Genomic DNA, 19,393 nt, shown 5'->3' with positions numbered 1-19,393 from the left:
CTGTCTCTCGAGGACTTCATATGATTTTGTTATAATATCATGCTTGTCAAAACACCTGATAAATACATGGGCCAAAATGGATCTCTAATGAAATATATGTGGCCTTATCTCAACATGATAGGATTGGGCAGGCCTGTTAAGCGGACTGAAATTGAAAGCATCTGCTAAAACCTAAGATAAAACTAGACTCAGAGTGGCCTTGACAAATTGAAACAGCATCTATCAAATTAAATAAGAAAAGGCAAGTTAGTGTAATTTTAATTTGTTCTCAAGTACATCAGGAAAAGGAGAATATAAACCTAGGGCAAATAAAACAGAAAAAGATCTTGTAGTCATAGTGGAACATCAGTCAGCTCAAAAAGGGAAAGCAGCATTTTTTTTTAACCATTTTTAAAATCAACACATCCCTGGGCTATATAGCACCTGAGCGTGTGTCACTAAAGCCAAGTCATCCTTTATATTGTGAGGGTAACAGGATGGTACTGTCTCTCTCTTTTCCCTTCCCATCTCACTGGGTGGCTTGTGGGAATAAAACAGATGTGCGAGTGTACTGAGAAATTAAATTCAATATACAAAGCTAGCATTCTATTCTAAAACGGGATTGTTACATAAACAGAACAGAATCGAGGGAAGAGAAAGTTTAGTATTTTTAAAGGGCCTGGCATCATGTGAGTACAATGTAAGGAAATAATCGTAAAGCTACAGTAGAGATTTATCTAAGATTTGTCATGGAACAAATACAATGTTATATGTCAATTACATCTCAACTGAAAAGAAAAAAAAGACTGGTCAACTGTTTGGGTTCTAAAACATGTTACCAAAAGAGATGGTGGCGTGTGAGCCATTGGGGGGCGACCAGAGAACCCAAAAATCTAGTTCAGAGCCTCTACTATATAGGAGCAGCCTAAGCACAAAAATACCTGCTTTTTTTTGGGGGGGGGGACAGAGAGAGAGACCACAAGTAGGCAGAGAAGGAGGAGAAGAAGGCTCCCCGCTGAGCAGAGAGCCCGATGCAGGACACAATCCCAGGACACTGAGATCATGACCTGAGCCGAAGGCAGAGGCTTAACCCACTGAGCCACCCAGGCACCCAAAAAATATCTGCTTTTATATCTTTAACTTTTAAATGAAGTGTCCCAACTTTTCATCCCTTAAAACATGTAATTTGGAGTACTTTTGAAGTGGCAGAGGCTGGAATTAATATTTTAAAAAACAAAAAACGCCTTCAATATTCTCTACCTAAATTGCTTCATGTCATTTTAACCACCCAGCTGACAATGCGGGGGGGGGATGGGCAAGAGAGAATGATTTATTCATATTCAGTATATCTGGTCTAATTATAACATGCCAGATTTTACTTTGGGATCAAAGCTGATGAGTAGTAAGCCACTTTTACTCATTAGTCATTACTGATGAGTAATTTTAAAAGGCAGGCCTGTGGGTCACCAACCTTTCTGGGACACAGGGGCTACCTGTGGTTAGGATGGTCACAGCGTTCTCAGGTGCCCCTACTTTCTATCAACTAGACCTAGACTGAGGCATAGGATTTAAGGGTCTGGTGGGCAGGAGTCAGCCTGCTGATTACCAATTACCAATTACTGCTACAAAATGTTCAACCATTTACACACAGAAGTTACTCTGAGAGATATTAATAATATTCTCTGTTGAAATAAAGAAAACACTGGCAGATGGGCAGGGACACACACCTAAAATAACAAATAAACAAAACAAAACAAACCACTAAATATGGCAGGCAGGCCACCAACTAGGGCGAGACGATGACTGATGGATTAGGGAGTACCCAGAACTGACTATTTAAAGAATCCTGTACTTTAGGGTCTTAAATGCTATGTCCCTTTAAGACTTTTGCATTATGAAATGTCACCGTGTCTGAGAAGCCAATCTAATTCAAACCTGGGGATTGGGAGTGACTGTGGGGATGGAGAGGGAAGGAGGGAGGGAAAAAAAACTCCCCTGGTGGGGGAGGGTCTTAGAGGGAAAGCAAGCTCCTCATGTGACTGAATTAGAATGTTCTAATATAAAAAGTATATAAACTTCATATTAAATAACATTTTGTACTATAGTTTATAGCTTTGACTTCCTTTTTATCAGACACTGTGGTAAATTCTGGAAACAATGCTATGATAAAATAGAGTGCTTCTGGTGAAGTGTAGGGGGCGAGCAAAAGAATAGTATCAAGTAGCCCAAAATACTATGGATCCTGGCTGATACGACCCTTCTTCACTATGACTGAAAATCATCAGTGTATTTGTCAAGTATGGTAAATTTTAAATATGAATTAACACAAAAATTTCATGTCACTAAGCATCATAGGCTGAACGTCCATTTCCACATCTTTTCGCTTCCCACAAAGATAAAGGGACGAACTTATACGGCAACTTCTTGAGGACACCAAGAACGAGAAAGGGAACACACACGAGAGATGTCCCCATTTCCGGACGCTGGAAATCAGACAAAAAGGGTACGACCCAGCAGTCTGAAAGGCAGGGAGAGGAACGAGCGGGCGCAGGGGAGGGGCCACTAGAACACCAGCCACTGAGGGGCACAGAGCCGGGGAAGCAGGCGTCTCAGAAAGTGGGGCCAGAAACCAGGTCGTTGGCTCAAAATTTTAAGAGGAGTTAGGTCCCTAACCCAGCCTAATTCAAGCAGGTCCCCGCGACAGAGACGTTCAGAGAGGAACGATGTTCTGAGAGTATCAGAAACGAAGATAAATAAATAAAAAGTTAGATGGTACAGCTGGAGAGAGCGTGGAGAAATGAGAACAAAAAGGCAGAAAAAGAGGGAGAAAACCCAGGAGTGAAAAGGTAAAGCCAGAGGATCAATCCAGGAGGTACCTAATTCAGAGGATTCCAGAAAGAACCAAGAAAACAGACGGAAGGAAATTATCCAAGAAACAACAGAGGACAAACTTCGCCAAGTGGGACACAGGAGTTTACAGATGGCAAGATCTCCCAGTGGCGAATGAAAAGACCCACCCCAAGGGAAACCGAGAAGATCCTCAAACGCTTCAGAGGAGAAAGGCAGTCCACACACTCATACCAAAGACTGAAAACCACCAACGGCCCCGTCTCCTCGACTGCAGCACCAGAAGCTCAAGGCCAAGTCGGGAGCCAGGACTCTAAGACAGCGAGAGAAAATGATTTCAAATCTAGAATTCCATACCCAACCCTCAAGCAAACATGAGGATGGGACAGAGACATATTCTCACCCAAGACAAGTCTCCCAAGTATTTTTCCTCCCACACACCCATCTCGGGAAACTCCCGAGGGACAATGCGCAGCGTTAAATGAGGGCACAGACTAAGACAGGCAAAGACAGGCAAAGACTAAGAAAGGCATTCGCTGGAAGAAAGAAGGGAGTGACAATGACTAGGAACACCCCAGGATAACAGTTACGAAACCGACCTAAAGAATGAACATCCTGTTGTCAAGCTTGGATTAGAGCGATGTGGTCCAAGAGAAGCCTAACGTGAATGAGTAATTCCAGAGAAGGGAAGAGTTTGAGAGGAAAGGAAACAGAATCACAGCGTACTCTGTAAGTATTACAGAGGCAGATGTTGAAAAATGGGAGAAAAGGACCAATAAATAAAACAACTAGCAGCAAAAGCTTATGGTGCAGAAAGAGGAAGGTGGCAGAGTACTGGGCGGGCCGGGGGGCAGGGGGGGGGACACACGCTAGCTTGCTCTGCCTCTCAGGGCTGCCCCAGCAGGACTCTGCCACCTAGGGTAAGCACTACCCATAAAAATCAAAGTTAAACAAATCTTCCAAATCACTTCATTTTCCACCCCTCCTGTGGGCTTAGGGGCTCCAACCTGGGGGAACGATCAGTCCGACTGGCGGGGCTGGGGCGAGTGCAAGAGGGAAAGAGGGGAGCAGAAGGCGGGAAGAGGCAGGGCGAGCCCCCGCCCCCCGGATTTGGGGGTCAGGGGGAGGGCACACTCACCATCTCTCTGGCTATTTCCAGCGCCTCCTGCAGGCCGTAGAGCCGGCCGCAGACCAGGTAGATTCCATTGGCCCAGAGAATACAACCCTCGTGGACCCAAAATTCATTGCTGTCAAGAGGTAGTTCAGGAATTTGTAACTCCAGCTCGGGGCCCCCTTCCGAAGTGGTGGGCACGGAGGGCTTTGAGTCCAAAGCAGTCTTGTCGCTGCTGCCCTCGGCGGTGGCCTTCTTACAGGGGAGGCCCCGGGCCAGGGAGCGAGGGCCGCCGCCGCCGCAGTCTTCCGAGCGGTGTCGCCGCTTGAACCTGGGGTGCGCGGCCAGGCTCCTCTGCTCCTTCTGCTGCTGCTCCTCCTCCTCCTCAGTGTCCGTCTTGGAGCCGTTCGAAGCGCTTTTGTGCCGCACTTTCACTCTGCTCTGCATCTCCGCGGCCCGCTTCGGGGGCGGGTTCTTCGGGAGAGTGGCTGCATAATCTTGCGGGTAAAAGGGTCCAAAGAGGTCGCCCATGTTGCGGTAACTGGCCCACTTGCCACACAGACAGCACACCAGGTGCCCCATGACAGAAGACTCGGTCACCACGGGGCCCTGCAGCATGAAGGACGAGGCCGGCAGCGCCTTGCTTTCTGTGCTGCTGGGGGGCGGCGTCAGCGACCTCTGCCCCTTCCGACCCCTCACCAATTTGGTCTGCTCCTCCTCCTCGGCATTGATGATTGTACACACGGCTCCAAGTTCACACTTATTTACTACATGGATGTAAGGGAAAAAAGACTTGTTCTTGGCATCGGTTTTATCCAGTGGCTGGGTGGCATACTTTAGTTTGATCTCAGGTTCTTGGGGTTCCACGATGGGAACTGCTTGTTTGGTTTTCCGCTTCCTTGGCTGTGCCCCAGGCTTCCTCCTCTCCCGCCTTTGCCTCTGCTTTTTTGGCTTTGGCTCTCCATCCGCAGAAGCTTCTGGTATCTGAGGGGGCTGAGGGGGCGGAGGTGGTGGCTGCTGTTTCTTTTGCTTGTTCACACTACCGATGGGTCTCCCCTTCTTCTTTCCTGATGGGAAGTACCCCTTCGGGGGGAAACCCTCTTGTTTGGGGGAAATCGTCACTGTATCGTTCTCTTTCTCCTCAGCCTTGGGGTTTGCCTCAGGGGCCGACACGCCCGCTGGAGGTACATTCTTTGAGTCCGAGAAGATTAAGGGTGCAGTCCCACCAAGGGAACCATCTGGTCTCCCCTGGTTACCCCCAGGCTTCTGTGAGGTCACAGATGTCATGGCGCCAGGGGGGTCCTTTCCAGCAGTGACCGTCTCCGGGTGCGTCTCGGTCTTCACTTTGTCGTCCCCACCGCCACGCCACTCCTCTGAAGCCCTTGGCAGGGGCTTTTCGATGTTCAGGTCCTGGCTTGTTGGACAGACCAGGTCAGGCACCAGCTCACCTTTTCTCTTCTCCATCTCGGCATCCTGACCAGCAACACTGCCACCTTCAGGAGGGCCACTCTTCAATGACAGAATGTCATCGAGAGTGACCGCGTCTCCCCCGGCCTCCGCGCTGTTTGAGGACGCACTCCTCCTGATGTTTGGGGACGTGATCTTCTGAACTATAGCTTCCAATTTCAAGCCCCGGCCTTTCCGAGGGGGCAGAATTTTGGTCTTAGCAGGACTTGTGAGGGTAACCGCAGGGCAGTTTCTGCTATCCGGACTTGGAAGGTCCTTGGAGGATTCTCTCTTCGGGATGGATTTGACATCCTGGCTGTGAGAGAGATGCGCATAGGAATTGAACGCTCGGTCGGCGCCTTCTTTCGGTGGGTGAAGGAGACGCCCTTTATCTTCCGTGTTACTGTTTTTCACATCCTGTGACTGCCTCTTGCTGGGAATGGGAGAGATAAAGGAACGCACCCGCCTCCGCATGATTAAGGGGTTTTGAGAAGAATGATCCTCTTGGCCCGGGAGCCTGAGCATAACATTACTGGGTTTGGATGACTGCGGCGTGTCGGTGAGCCCGTGTCCGTCAGCCTCGTGGGGTGGCCCGTACCTCTTCTGATTGGACATCCCCGGAGGACCGCTGCTTTTGGCTGGAGAAGTCTGCCGGGAAAGATCCCAACAAGATTCTTGTTGTAACTTCTGGGAGCCATGCTTCAACTCGATGCCTTTGTTAGACAGACCATCGGCAGACATGAGGCAGCGCCCCCCTTCCTGACCGCTGGGGTCATGGTAAGTCCCCATTGGTGGGCCATACATCATACCATCTTTGTCGTTTTTCAGAGGGCTCCGCACTCTGTCGAGAAACTGCTGCTGCCTCGGGCTCTTCCGTGGTCCCTCTTGCCTGTGCTGCGCGGCGGCGATCACTCCCTGAGCAGAGCTGCTGCTCCAGTCTTTGTACTCGTCTTGCTGCTGTTGGTACATCTGTCTCTTATAATGGAGCTGAGAATTCAAACCTGCGCTGGGGTCCCCGTAAGCATGAGCCCGAGTGTTGGCGTGGTAAGCAGAGGCCAGGCTTTCTGAGTTGGGAGAGAAGGGAGCGTGTAAAGAACTGCGGTTGGCCCGCTCCGAAAAGGTCATGTGTGGGTTCATGTGATGCGGGTCTCCCCCTGGGCCTCTGCTCCTCCCAGGAGACATCTTCAGTTTTTCTGAGAAATCATGATACTGCGAAGGGGACCGACCCCTCATGCCTTCCCGGCCACCAACTCTGCCAGGAACCCGCCGCATTGGCGTGGGTCTGCTGTCTTGGGGGCCGTAGTCTGCGATGGAATCGTGAGCTGCTCCAGGACTGGCATTGCCTCGGTAAGACTCGTGCTTGATGCTGGCAGGATGGCAGTGGTCTCCGGATTTCTTGTTGTTGAAGCTAGCTTGAGATTTGGACTGTTCAAAGTCTTCCTCTTTTATCTGCCCGCTCTGGGATTTCAGCTTTGCTTCCATGGATACCAACCCACCGGGAAGAATGACCGACTGACTTAAACTTGGATTGAGCCGATCACTCCTCCCAAGTCTGGCGTCGGTACCCATGTGTCCCAGTGAGTGAGCCCCCGGGTCCCTGACAATCTGTCTTAGTGGAGAAATGTCACAGATCACGGATCTTCTTTCAGAGAGGGAACCCCCGGGCTCATGGGCCGATGACTGCGGCTCTATTTCAAACTTTCTGGGAATCGGATAGTCAGCCAAATTGATCTGTTTCATTTCGGGAGCCGTGCCGCTTGACTTCCTTTCCCAAGGGCCCCAGTGCGGGTTTTCTAATAGGGACCCGATGCTCTTGTTCAAGAGGCCCCTGCTAGCTAACTCATTGGTTTGACTGACTAAGACATTAGGCCTCGTGGCTGCTTCCAGGCCCCCCGCCATGCCCTGATGCTCCTGCGCGCTTCTGGAGTACCTCCTGTCCGGGTGGTGATGGTAGCCCTGAAGCACTTCCTGCAGCAGGCTGGGGAACTTCTCGTTCCTCCCCTTGCGCTCCCCGTGGCCAGAGAAGTCCCCCTTATCTTGTCCTGTAGGGTACTGAGGAAAGCTACTGACGTTTCTCGGCACGGCTGACCCGAAACTGTCTTTGTAACTATAGCGCAGGCTGCCAGGAGATTTGCTGGGCTCACTCCTGCCTATAAAACCGGGGCCCACCGCCGAGTGCCCGCCCTGGCCATTTCCCTCTCCATTGTGGTTGGAGTTATTATCTACATGCTTGTTTCCTTTGCTCCCTCCCCCCGGGGGCTCTGGCTGTGGGACTGACGGGTGACTGGTCTCCTTTGGCCCTCCAGCGCTGGGTGGCCTCTGCGTGGCTGTGGGATCCTCCTCCTGGGAGCCTTTATCTTGTGCACCAGGTTTTTCGACCCGACCTGTCATGGCTTCCCGGGAGACAATCACGCCAACGGTCTTCTCGTTGACTTTGGGGTTGCCCTCGGACGACAGCGGTGTGTCCTTAGCACCAGGCGAGGCAGCCTCTTCTCTGGCCACGGGACTGGCACTGAGTCTGGGGGCCTCGCTCTGAGCGCCCTGTGCTGGGGAGGAGCCCGCTTTCTCGGAGGTCCCGCCCTTGTAGGTGGTGTCGGAGCTGGTGCTCTGGCCACTGAGCTGCCTCACCCGCTCGCCTTGGTCCTCGGAGCTGCTCGAGCAGCCTCCGTCCAGCGACTCGGCCATGGGGGACTTGAGCTGTTCCTCAGGCTGGGAGGAGCCTTCGGAGTTTGTGCAGCTGTCCGCTTTCTTCGAAGAGGAGGAGGGCCTCTTGGAGGTCTTCTTCTGAGGTGTCAGGGCGTCGGAAAGTAGCATGTGCTGAACGGTATTAGGAAGATTGGCCACCTGCGTACTCAGGGCGCTCAAACTACTCAGCCCGGGGTCTGTCAGTCGCTTTTCCGGCACTCCTTCTAGGCCAAACCCTTTGAAGCCTGCGGCGTGCGAATTAGGACTGGGCATCATGGAGGGCGTTGGGCTCAGCTGGGGCATTAGCTGTAAAATTCGGTTTCTGGAACCCATGGGCACACTGCCTTGCCCACACTGGAGGTTCTCCCCGCTCTGCATCAGGGGGGACGGGGTGGAGCTGCAGCTTGGAGACTGTACCACAGAGGCCGCGGGGGAAGGGTTGGAGATGGGGCTGAAGTTCTGGTGGAACTGCATGGGCGACCGCACCGGAACCTCGGGCTGGCTGTACTGCCCCACCTGGGCCTGCAGGGGCAGCTTGGTGGCGGTGTTCGTGTACTGCATCACATGCTGCGGCGGGGGCTGCGGGGGCTGTGCGGGCGCCTGCCCCTGCTGTGTCCCCTGGGGAATCTTGGCAGGCTCGAAGCCCTTCACAGACTGAGGCTGGTAGCTGTAGTTGGACTGCGTGCCATACGCCTGCGCGTTAGAACCCACGCCGTGTCCCTCGTACTGGGACCCCGCATTCACGCTGTAGCTGCCATCGTAGCTCTGGCCGGACTGGCTGAAACGCTGCGGCGAAGGGAAGGAGGAGGACGAGGAGGCGGCGGAGGACTGGTAGTGCTGGCCGAACTGACCGACCCGCAGCTGGTACCCGGACGCGGACGACGGCAGCGCGGAGGGCCGCTGCATCGGCTGCAGATGGGACGATGCGGATGTCGGCTGGCCGGTGGCCTGTGGCAGAGGCTGGTGGGACTGGTAGAGCTGCTGTCTCAGCTGCTGCACCTGCTGCTGCTGCTGCTGCTGGCTGGAGGCCTGCTGCTGGTACTGAGCGCTCCCTGGAGAGAAAGGCCCCGTGTAATCCTGCTGATAGTGAGACACCCCACCGAGGGCCGAGTGCTGGGCTTGAAACTGGCCCACGTGCCCCTCGCTCCCATACTGATTGCCAAAGCTGCTCCCCTGGGGTGGTCCGTAGCTCTGCACTGGCCCCGAAGGCCTTCGCTGAGGCGGCTGCGGGGTTCCTGTTGTCACAGGGTCTTTGCTGCCTGCCATGTAGTAGAAGTCTCCAGCCTCTTTCCTGAAGCCCTGGTAGCCCTGGTGGCCAGAGGTTTCGCTAGCCATCGCTGCTGCAGCCGCCGATCCTCGTCGCCCACCACCGCTGCTGCTGCTGCTGCCGCCGCCGCCGCCTGCACCCCCAAAATTCTGGAACATCTGGGCCTGACGCGGGCTGAACTCTTCTATCCGGGATGAGCTGTGTACCTCCTGCGGGTAGCTCTGCTGGTCTCCGTGGTAACTGCTTTGCTCCCGGAAGGACTGCATACTGTTCAGCAGCACGGCAGCAGGCCAACAGCCCTCCTGGAAATGGAAGAGGAGAGAGAGAAATATCAGACACGCATCTCCTCTGCACAAAGGAAATCAAGTCTGGGTGATGGAGGGGACACAATAATTCAGATGCCCAGATGAAGGGGACCGGTTTGAACTTCCTTTCATTTCTTGTCCTGTCCATTTCTGAAAGTGCCAATAAGCAGAGAAATGGCCTCAATGGTGAGGCAGACGTCTATGGGAGGATGAAAAGAAACATTCTGAGTAAATGCAAATTTGGTACAGAAAAAAAACAAAACACCAGACCTCATTATTAAATAAATGAGCCCCCAACATCCAACTGGGCTAAAATATGGGGCTGTGCTATTACTGTTAATTAAAAAAACCCAACAATTTTTAAGTCAATCTTCTAATTATGTTGGGGAGGTTTAAAAAAAACATTTCATCTATTGGCTTTCCTGTATTAGCCTGATCGCGGGACTAAGGTCTCAAATAATGACGAGGCAATCCCTCCACTGGCTGTCCCCGCCCTCCCTGACTTTGAGAAACAGAACTCGCCCGGGGAACAGAAATCAGTCTCTCATGTCCAAATGCACGTTAGTGCAGATTTCCTGTGATTACCTACTACCCGTGAGGACTGGCGACCCCAGGACACTCAAGTCTTCTCACCACCTGGATTGCTCACGGCTGCAGCACACACCTAGGGCTTCATCTCTTTCCTGACCCGTAACTGTGTGCAAGGCAGTATCCTTAACTCCCAGGGACAAAGGACTAAGCAGCATAAGCTAACGCAGCAGTGACCATTCTTCCAGATTTTTCTGGAGGGTGCAAGAAGTTCCGGCACCTCTAACGCCCTTTATCTGCCAATCTAGTATTTGCAGAGTTATTATTATTATTATTATTACTGTGAAAGATGGAATTGTAACGGTCGCTTTGGAGGATAGCATGAGACATGGAGGAAAGGAAAAATTATCAAGCTAGGACCTAGATGCTTCCCAAAGGCATCTGATTGGGTCGACACTTTGCATTACCTTCGCTAATGTAATTAGCATATAATGCACCACTCCTCTTAGAAAACTAATCAAGAGATAATTTTATTTTGCCTTTTGCCTGGGCCTATCTCCTTCTCAGAGTCAGCTGAGTAGAACATGGCCAAACTGCTATAAAAGTCTTTAAAATCAATTATTTAAAAAAGAAGTGGCGAGAAGTGCCTCTGTGGTTCGGTCAGTTAAGCGCTCGACTCTTAAGCTTCGGCTCAGGTCATCATCTCAGGGCTGTGAGGTCGAGACCCATGTCAGGCCCCAGGATGGGTACGGAGCCTGCTTAAGAGTCTCTCTCCCCCTCTCCCTCTACCTCCCCCACCCCCGCCAAAAAAAAAGCTGTGAAATACCTATGGGTTAGGGTGAGTTAGGACAGAGTTTTACTACAATGACTTACTAAGCTAGCATAAACTTGCTGGCAGGAAAGTCAGTGACCCTTTTAAATGGTAAGCTGAATTCCTTATCTCCAACCCCACTGGGGGCTCCCCCTCTCATTCAAGTGAAGCTGCTTTCGGGAGCCCTGTCTCCAGCCCATTACCTCTCTAACCTCCTGCCCTACCACGCTCTGCTCTAGTCCTGCTGCGCGTCCTGCTCCCGGGAGCACCAGAGACGTTTCTAGAGGACTCCTGCTCTAGCCCGCGATGTGCTTCCCAGCAGCAGCACAGCTTGCCCCCTTCCTTCTCTGGTCTCTGGGCAAATGTTAACGGACTGAGAAGGCCTCCCTTGGCCATCCTATCCACAACAGCTCCCTCCACACGGCTCTCCCCATCTCCCTCCCCAGCACTTGGCCCCACAGACACAGACAGACACAGATGGGCTACTTGCGTACTATCCGTCTCCCCACCCCCACTAGAATGTCAGCTTCCTGAAGGCCGGAGACTTCATGCCTTGCTGTAACCCTCATGTCACCAGAATGGCGAAGAGCACGTGGCAGGCATTCGGTGAACCCGCAAACGGCATAAGAACTGGGTTTGCGAGAACTAGGCTAGAACGTACCTACTCAGAGGTGGTGGTGTGGTGGGGAGATGAGAGAGCTGCGCAAGAGAAAATAGAACATGATCGATCTAAAAGCAGAGCTGGAGGATGCTAACGCCCTGCCTGAAAAAATCCTCCAGGCCCAGTTCCAAGGGAAAAAGCCCAACTTGAATCTACAGGAGAGCCCTAAAGAGGCTTTAGAGAGTAAACGTGGGTCATGGCCGAAGACGGTCCGTTAACTCCAAACTCAGAGCGCTGCCCCACTTCGTCCTGAAATACCTTCAGTCTAAAATAGCTAGACCAGAGTCTACTACTTTGATATTAAGTTTGATTACATAATCGCATGACCCCAAATCATCTTTCAACATTCCAGTACAAATAATCTCAGGAGCTAAAGGAAACCGCTTCTCATGTCCTCAGAATGGCTCTGCGACAGACCTGATTGCTCTCTGTGCTCCAGTGACTCTGCTGGGCAAAGACTGGCGGCTCACGGAGAGCCCGCCCGGTACGGCAGCCGCCCTTCACACGCACCGACACTGGCCCTCACAGCATGGACGTCCTCGCTTTACAGATGATGAGACCAAAGCACGGAGCTCAGCAGGCTGTTGAGCAGCAGGCCCCTCGGGTCCTGTTCCTAATGCTACACTACCCGGAGGATCCGGGATGCGGTCAGCACCAGCGGCCACCGGGCCCGTCAGAGGTCGGCCGTGAAAATGGGCGGCCACCAACAATGCTTCCCGCGTGTCCCTTCTCTGCTCTCCCTTCACCAGGACCTTCCCCACTATTCCCAGCACTGCCAGAAACACTGTGTCCGCACAGGTGTGTCCCGTGTTTGTGGTGTGCCTCTATTCTGGCTCTCGGGGCCGGTGGCCTCCTCTGCATGATGGAAAGCAGTTCAGATGGGTTATGGTGGACAAAAAGACTAAATCTGGAAGTTTTAGTGAAACTAAAAGCTTTCTCAAGAGATAACCTCTCCACAACTAAATATTTTACATGTTGTTTAATTAAAGCCTTCTGTAAATAAAATCAGGCTACTGAAAATCTGTGTATAAACAACGTCACTTGCTCCAAATTTTTCCTTAGCAGGATCTTCTAAGAGCTGAAGAGCAGTTTCCCTCAGCCAGTCCTACCGTGGTCCCTGGGAAACCCGAGCGGCACAGGGTCAGACATTTGGGTACTATTTCTCAGAAGCCTGTGCTCAGCCCTTCTCTGGAGGTTCCCTGTCCTGCCGGATGCCCTTCTCCCTCTTATAGTTCTGGTTTATGGACCCGACGAAAAAGAAGAAATTCCCAGCCAAGTACCTCCTGCAAGGTACAGGTCACACTAAATATTCTTAGTATATAGGAAGGATCCGGTCGCAAGAAAGTGAACCAAGTTCATCTGTTTGAGAAGTTCCACATAAAGCAATCAGGAAAACCAAGTTCCAGTAATGGAAAATGTCAGCCCAGAGTATCTGTAATTTTAGTATTAGCATTATAAAATAAGCTACTAATAGAGATCATTCCAGTATACTAGCCTATCATTTTAAAAAAAGCAAACAGTTAGTTTTGAAGCATCGTGATTAATAATGACAAGCGCCTGAATTTCCTTGTTTGAAAGAATACAGACGTGGCTGAAGAAAGTTTGATGCTCCAAAGGAAGCTCCAAAGGAAGTCAGTCGCCCGTGAGGAATTTGCGCAGCGCTCTGAAGGGAGCTTTCCCAGTGCACCTCCCTCCCCAACTCTCCCTTTCCCTGACTTCCCCTTTTTCGATTTTCTTCTGTTTTCCTAGCTTTCCGAATGGTTTCAGAGGGCTGTAGAGTTGACTAGCAAGGTCCCGAACTTACTGCCTTTATGTTCACAGCCTGGGTCCACACACCGACCTCGCGGCAACCACAGCACCTGCCCGGGGCCTGCTCTCCACCCCAGCCCAGGGCCCACGGCCGCGCCACCTTCCAGAAGACAAGGGCGGCTCCCGCTGTCCTCCCTCCTTCCCCTGCCCAGCACCACGCCACCCCCCAGTCCACTCTTCTCCGCAAGTTCTACAAACTGTCCTCAATGCAGGTTCCCCTCCACGGTCTTTGTAAGCACCTGTCTCCTCTTTCAGTTCAGGCTTAACCACTGTTTTCTGCTGCTTCTCCTTCCCCTCCTTGGAAAAAATGCTTCACCTCCCAAGATAAAAACTCGCTCTGTGCTTCTAGTTTCAGCCGCTGCTGTAGCTGTTTGTCCTCCAGCCTCCCTCCTCACCCATCTCCGCCCTGCTCTATGTTCCCGGAGGGGCCACAGTAAGGACCCTAAGAGGCTCCGGTACCCCTGGCTTCTGGCAGCCTGGTTGGGAAGAGCGGGGAAAAGGCAGGAAGAGAGCTGGGGGTGGGGGGCGGTCTGTGCTCTCTGAGCTCCAACCCTGCAGGTGCTGCGGCTGGCCTGGCTCAGATGGTCACCAATGGCCACGTCCCCTTTGGGCAAACCCAATAGCCACTTTCACCAGGAATTTCTCCCAGTTCCTAGGAACTGCTTCTTCCTCTTGCCTTTCAGGCTGGAGGTAGTAACAACTGCTGCTGCTGACCCAGGAGGCCCTGTCTTCCCCACTGGGGCCCCCACCCCTGCTCACCCCTTTGTGAAAAGTCGCAATTCTGAAATTCTGAACCGCAGTCAGCTTGGCATCGTGAGGACCCTCCTTCTAAGCCCTCCTCTGCATATCAGAAGCTGGGAGCTACTTCCCATAAACTTCTTTCCAGCACAGATGCAGAGAGCACAAGAGAGATTTGAAAAACAGAAGAAAAAGGAGAGACTGGTAGCCCCAGAGGGAGCTGCACCAGCAGACGCAGATGCTTGGCGGCTTCTCCACAAGCTCCTGAGAACCACTCACTGTGGTCCCAAAGCCTGAGCTGGTCGGGCACAGCTTCCCTGACCTTCTCAACCCCCTGTTCTTCTGACAGTGGGATAAACCCTTAATTCCTCTATCAAAACTCTTCATATCTGGAACAGAAAGCCTCCTTTCTCCTCAATGATACAATTAAATGCTCCTCAAATTACCCTGTTTGAGTGTGCCATCTGCTTCCTATAGGACCCTGACTAATATAGTTCTTCTCTTAGTCCTGGGATTTCAGAGTAGGATATTATCACTTGGAGAGTGAGAGACTTCTACTTCATGCAATATGGCATACCAGAGGAACTAAAAAACAAAACACCTAGAAATGTCAGAAAAAAACGTACAGCCAAGCTGCAAGTAAGAAATGCCCAGGGTTCAGAACCGGATGGGATACCAGAAACAGAGAGGCAAGCAGGTGCTGGGCTCTGGCCGCCAGGGATGGGGGGGGGGGGGGTCCACAGCACTTACCAACCACGTGGCTGTGGTTCTAGGGCCCGTGCGGAGCCAGAAGACAAGGCCTCCGGCCCTCCTTAGGTAGTAGTGGGGGGACAGAACAGTCACTTGTGGCTAGAATAATTTCTATAAAGATGGCAAAATGTATTTATTCTTAGGCTGTCACCAACTCATTTTCAGTGACAAAAATGTTCTTTCCTCAACTGACCTAACTTCCCATCCTCCAGGAAAACCACAATCAGCTCTTAGCTGTCCCAAGCAAGAAGCTTTAGAATACTCCCAAATTCATCTCCTCCTGTGACCCTTTAAGATGTCACCTAATCCTGCCGCTTCGCCACATCCTACATTGGCGCTTCACCGCCCTGGCCCTTGTCACCACAGCGTTCATCTTTCTGGGGAGTCACAGCTCCCCAAGTTCTCTTTCCCGGCACCAGTCACCCGGGATGGCTTTTCTTCACCCGAGTCTTGACAGTGTCCCCCTCCCCACATGCCCTGAAGCCCTCTGGCGTCTTCCCAACCCAACTTCTGCTCCTCTCCACCGGCTCCCACAGACTGCTCCGTCCCCTCCAGGCCGCCTGCCTTTCTCACCACAAAGCCTTCTCTGAGGCATCCCCAGGTCCAAAAATTCCTTCCCCCTTTGTCAGTCACATGGCTCTCAGAACCTTAAGAGCTCCGGAAACGTGATCTTCTCTACAACTCTCCCTTAAAAACAGAATTCTCTGGCTTTTCTCTGCTCAGTGATAACAAACATAGTAAAGTATTTTTGCCTTTAATCACGGCCTAAGGTACGTGCTACTAATGTGGTAACAGCTACCATTGATCCTACGTGTCACCCGCTGTGTGGCTTTATGTATATTTCAACTTCTCACAGATGAGGAAACAAAAACAGATAAATGACAAAATTTGCCGGAAGTCACTCTTCTGGAATAAACTGGAACGGACAGGCTACAACTCAGTTCTGAAGCCCACGTTCTTTCTTTCACTGCAGCACAAATCCAGCAAGGAGCACCCAAATCGGGTTTTTAAAAAACCTGACAAACACTTGTGCCAGATTTACTACACTGCACAGCTCCGTCCTGTTCACTGCAGACCTGACACAAGCCCCGTACTGGGTCAGGCCCTGCACACACATGTTTTGTTTTGCTTTTAGTAAAACTGATTCTCATCTACTTTTTAAAAAAGATTTTATTTATTTATTTGACAGAGATCGAGATCACGAGTAGGCAGAGAGAGAAGGAGACGCAGGCTCCCTGCTGAGCAGATAGCCTGATGCGGGGGCCTGATCCCAGGACCCCGAGATCATGACCTGAGCCGAAGGCAGAGGCTTACTTAACCCACTGAGCCACCCAGGCGCCCCTGCACACACGTTAATGCAGTTCACCCTCGCCATGTGCTGAGAAGCATTACTGGTCCTTCCTGTAAACTGAGGCTCAGAGATGAGAACAAGCGACACATTCATCATAAATGGAGAGGTGAGATATGGAATGCTCACCCCTAAAACCCCGTCTGGCAGACGCCTGCCTTGTTCCAGCAGCAAGACGCTCACAAACTGGGAAGCATTTTAAAAAAAGAAATCTTGAAATTTGCTCGGAGTTCACAGTTTGGATCTATCCGTGCTGTTTTAGGTTATGTGCAAACGTGGGATCTTCCTAAGGAGATCAATCCAGCACAAAGACTTGCCCGGTGACTTGATATTTCAAATTCTATATCCTTTTTGCAGAGTTGAAGAGTCTGGATTTTTCTCAGTGGCTGACAGATCTCAGTACAATCAGGCCTTCAGAATAAGAGGAGGCGCCAGCAGTACTTGCTGACCGGCTCCATGGCCGAGAAGCCTAGAGAGCAGCTTACGGAACCGACTCAGGCAGAATGTGCAAGGCAGCTATCCAGAGGAAAAGAAACCCACCAGAGTGCTACAGATCAAAAAAGTTTGCTCTCTGAGGGTCCAAACCTATATTATAATAAGGACGTAAGATAAAAAATATTTACCTTAGACAGTGACCAAATTAATGCCAGCAAAAACTAGAGGCAAAAATTTATCAATTTTCCCCCCAAAATTAAGAGATGATACCCCATCTGGTGAGATTAGGATGAAGCTGGTACAGTCACAAAAGCAGTGTACGTTACGACAACTTTTTAAAAAAGCAATCTGGTTAATAGAAATATTGGTATTTTTGACCCAAGTAATTCTGTTTACTAGATTCTTATCCTAGGGAAATCTCAAACCAAACAAGCAAAAACCGAAGTACCAACCTACTGACTCCAGTGATCTCTATAAAAAGAAAAGAGGCAGCGAGAGAGTGAATAGAAAAACCCCGCTCTTAGGGCTCCGACCCTGCAGCCACAGAGGCCGGCTGAGACGGCCCACCGGGGGCCACACTCCTTTGGACAACCTAAATTCTGGCAAGAACCAAATTCTTTATCATTTGAAAATTACTGATTTTTATTTTTTTAAATGAATTTAAAAATTTTTTAAATTTCTTTTGAATTTAAATTTTAAATTTTTTAAAGTACGGTAAATCGACTTAACAGAACAGCACACACTGGTTAGAAACAACTGTGCGGACGCGAGCACCATCTCCGGTCGGGCGGAAGAGTAGCGAGCACAGGCACACCTCGGAGATGCTGCGGTTTGGGTTCCAATAAAGCAAGTCCAGTGAATGTTTTACCCAGCGCGTGTGAAAGTGATGGCCATACTCTACTGTAGTCTGAAGTGCGCAACAGCACTGTGTCTGAAGAAACAATGTCTAGGGGCACCTGGGCAGCGCAGTCGGTTAGGCGTCCGACTCGGTTTCCGCTCAGGTCATGATCTCGGGGTTGTGAGATCGAGCCCTGTGTCGGGATCTGTGCTCAGTGTGGAGTGTGCTTCTCTTGTTTTCCCTCTCCCTCTCCCTCTGCCCCTACCCCAGGACTCCTGCCCGCGCTCAAATAAATAAATCTTTAAAAAATAAATATAAAATAATGTATGTACCTTAATAAAAAATACTCCTACAAAATGCTAACCAGGGGTGCCTAGGTGGCTCAGTGGGTTAGGCCTCTGCCTTCAGTTCAGGTCACGATCTCAGGGTCCTGGAATCAAGTCCCGAGTTGGGAGCTCTGCTTGGCAGGGAGCCTACTTCCTCTCTCTCTCTCTCTCTGCCTACGTGATCTCTCTGTCAAATAAATAAATAAAATCTTTTTTTAAAAAATGCTAACCATCCTCTGAACTTTCAGCAAGTCATAATCTTGATCACAGACACCATAACAAACATAATAATAATACTGAAAATGTAAAAAATATTGCAGGAAATTACCAAAATGTGACACAGAGACAGATCCTAAAGCAAACACTGTTGGAAAAATAGCACTGATTAACTGGCTTGGTGCAGGGTTGCCACGAACCTTCCATTTGTAAAAAAACAAAACAAAAAAACAAAACCACCATGGTATCTGCCGAGAATCTGCGGAGGGCAGTAAAGGGGACTCAGTAAAACAAGGACGCCTGTAGGCGCGCACCTGTATTATGGTCACAGCGCTCTCGAAACCAGACATTCGTCTGGTCCACAGCCAAAGAGAACAGTATGAAAATTAAAACCTTGTGACTATTCAGGGTGGCAGAACTGTGGTATGCATTTTCTTCCCTTCCATTTCTATTTACATTAATGTCTGTGTAGAAAATAATCACTTTAAAATTTAATTAACCTCATTTAAAAAATTTACCCCTCACCCTATTTCAAAAATACCTTTGTTCTATCTGTTCCTACTGACAGCAAAGCCCTACCCTGGCCACGGGGAGGAAAGGAAGGCACAGGAGAGCCACAAGTCCAGAGCAGGTTGGAGGCAGAGGCACCTGCCAGGCAGCATCTCTGCTCCAGGAAGCCTGGCGCCAACACCGCGGGCGCACCGCAGAGCTGTGGTGCCCAAGCAAGTGCGCGCGCAAAAATAACCAGCTTGGAGCTATTTTTCAGAATCAGGCCTAAAAACAGCTGAATTCCACTCCACAGTGGGCAGGCCTATTTTTAGACACAATCTCAAACAGCCACGAGGTTGTAGCATCCTACCAACTGTACGCTTCTGTAACTGTACAGAAATGCCATCAATTTGCTCCTGGCTAGGCCAAGAGAGGCTGCGTTTCATCCCCACCTGATGACTACCGTCATCTTCACAGGGGCATCCCAAGATCAATTCCGATGATCACATCTGTGGCCAGGATGGCCAAGAGTTCTTGGAAAGGGGGCAGGAGCAGGGTGAGGGGCTAGCTGGGGTTCCCGGTGGATTCCTCCTAACTGCCCAGCTTGAGCGCTTTTGAAGATGTTACTGAATTTTCCCCCCATTTAAAGACTGTTTGAGTACATAATTTCTAAACCTTCCCGGACAAGAGGGTCACAAAAAGCAATCAGTGTTGCTACTCAGAGGCAAAAAAGTGTCTCATTTTATAACAGCAACAAAATTAAAAAGATACCAGTGGGCTAATCCAAAGGAGAAATGGGCAAAA

General features: G+C 50.6%; 1 protein-coding gene across 3 annotated transcripts in view; it reads right to left on the bottom strand.

The window, feature by feature from the left end:
* Positions 1-19,393, bottom strand: part of TCF20 (transcription factor 20) — a 119,053-nt gene that overhangs the window by 47,733 nt on the left and 51,927 nt on the right. For all 3 annotated transcript variants that reach the window (XM_082739914.1, XM_082739915.1, XM_082739913.1), the window contains one exon: positions 3,965-9,637. In XM_082739914.1, coding sequence (XP_082596040.1) covers positions 3,965-9,637 — 5,673 coding nt within the window. The remainder of the gene's footprint in view (positions 1-3,964; positions 9,638-19,393) is intronic.

The sequence above is a fragment of the Mustela nivalis genome (genome assembly GCF_964662115.1).
Source record: "Mustela nivalis genome assembly, chromosome: 7".
NCBI classification, from domain to species: domain Eukaryota; kingdom Metazoa; phylum Chordata; class Mammalia; order Carnivora; family Mustelidae; genus Mustela; species Mustela nivalis.
The sequence above is the reverse complement of the archived record's forward strand: the minus strand, read 5'-3'. Positions and strand labels throughout refer to the sequence as shown.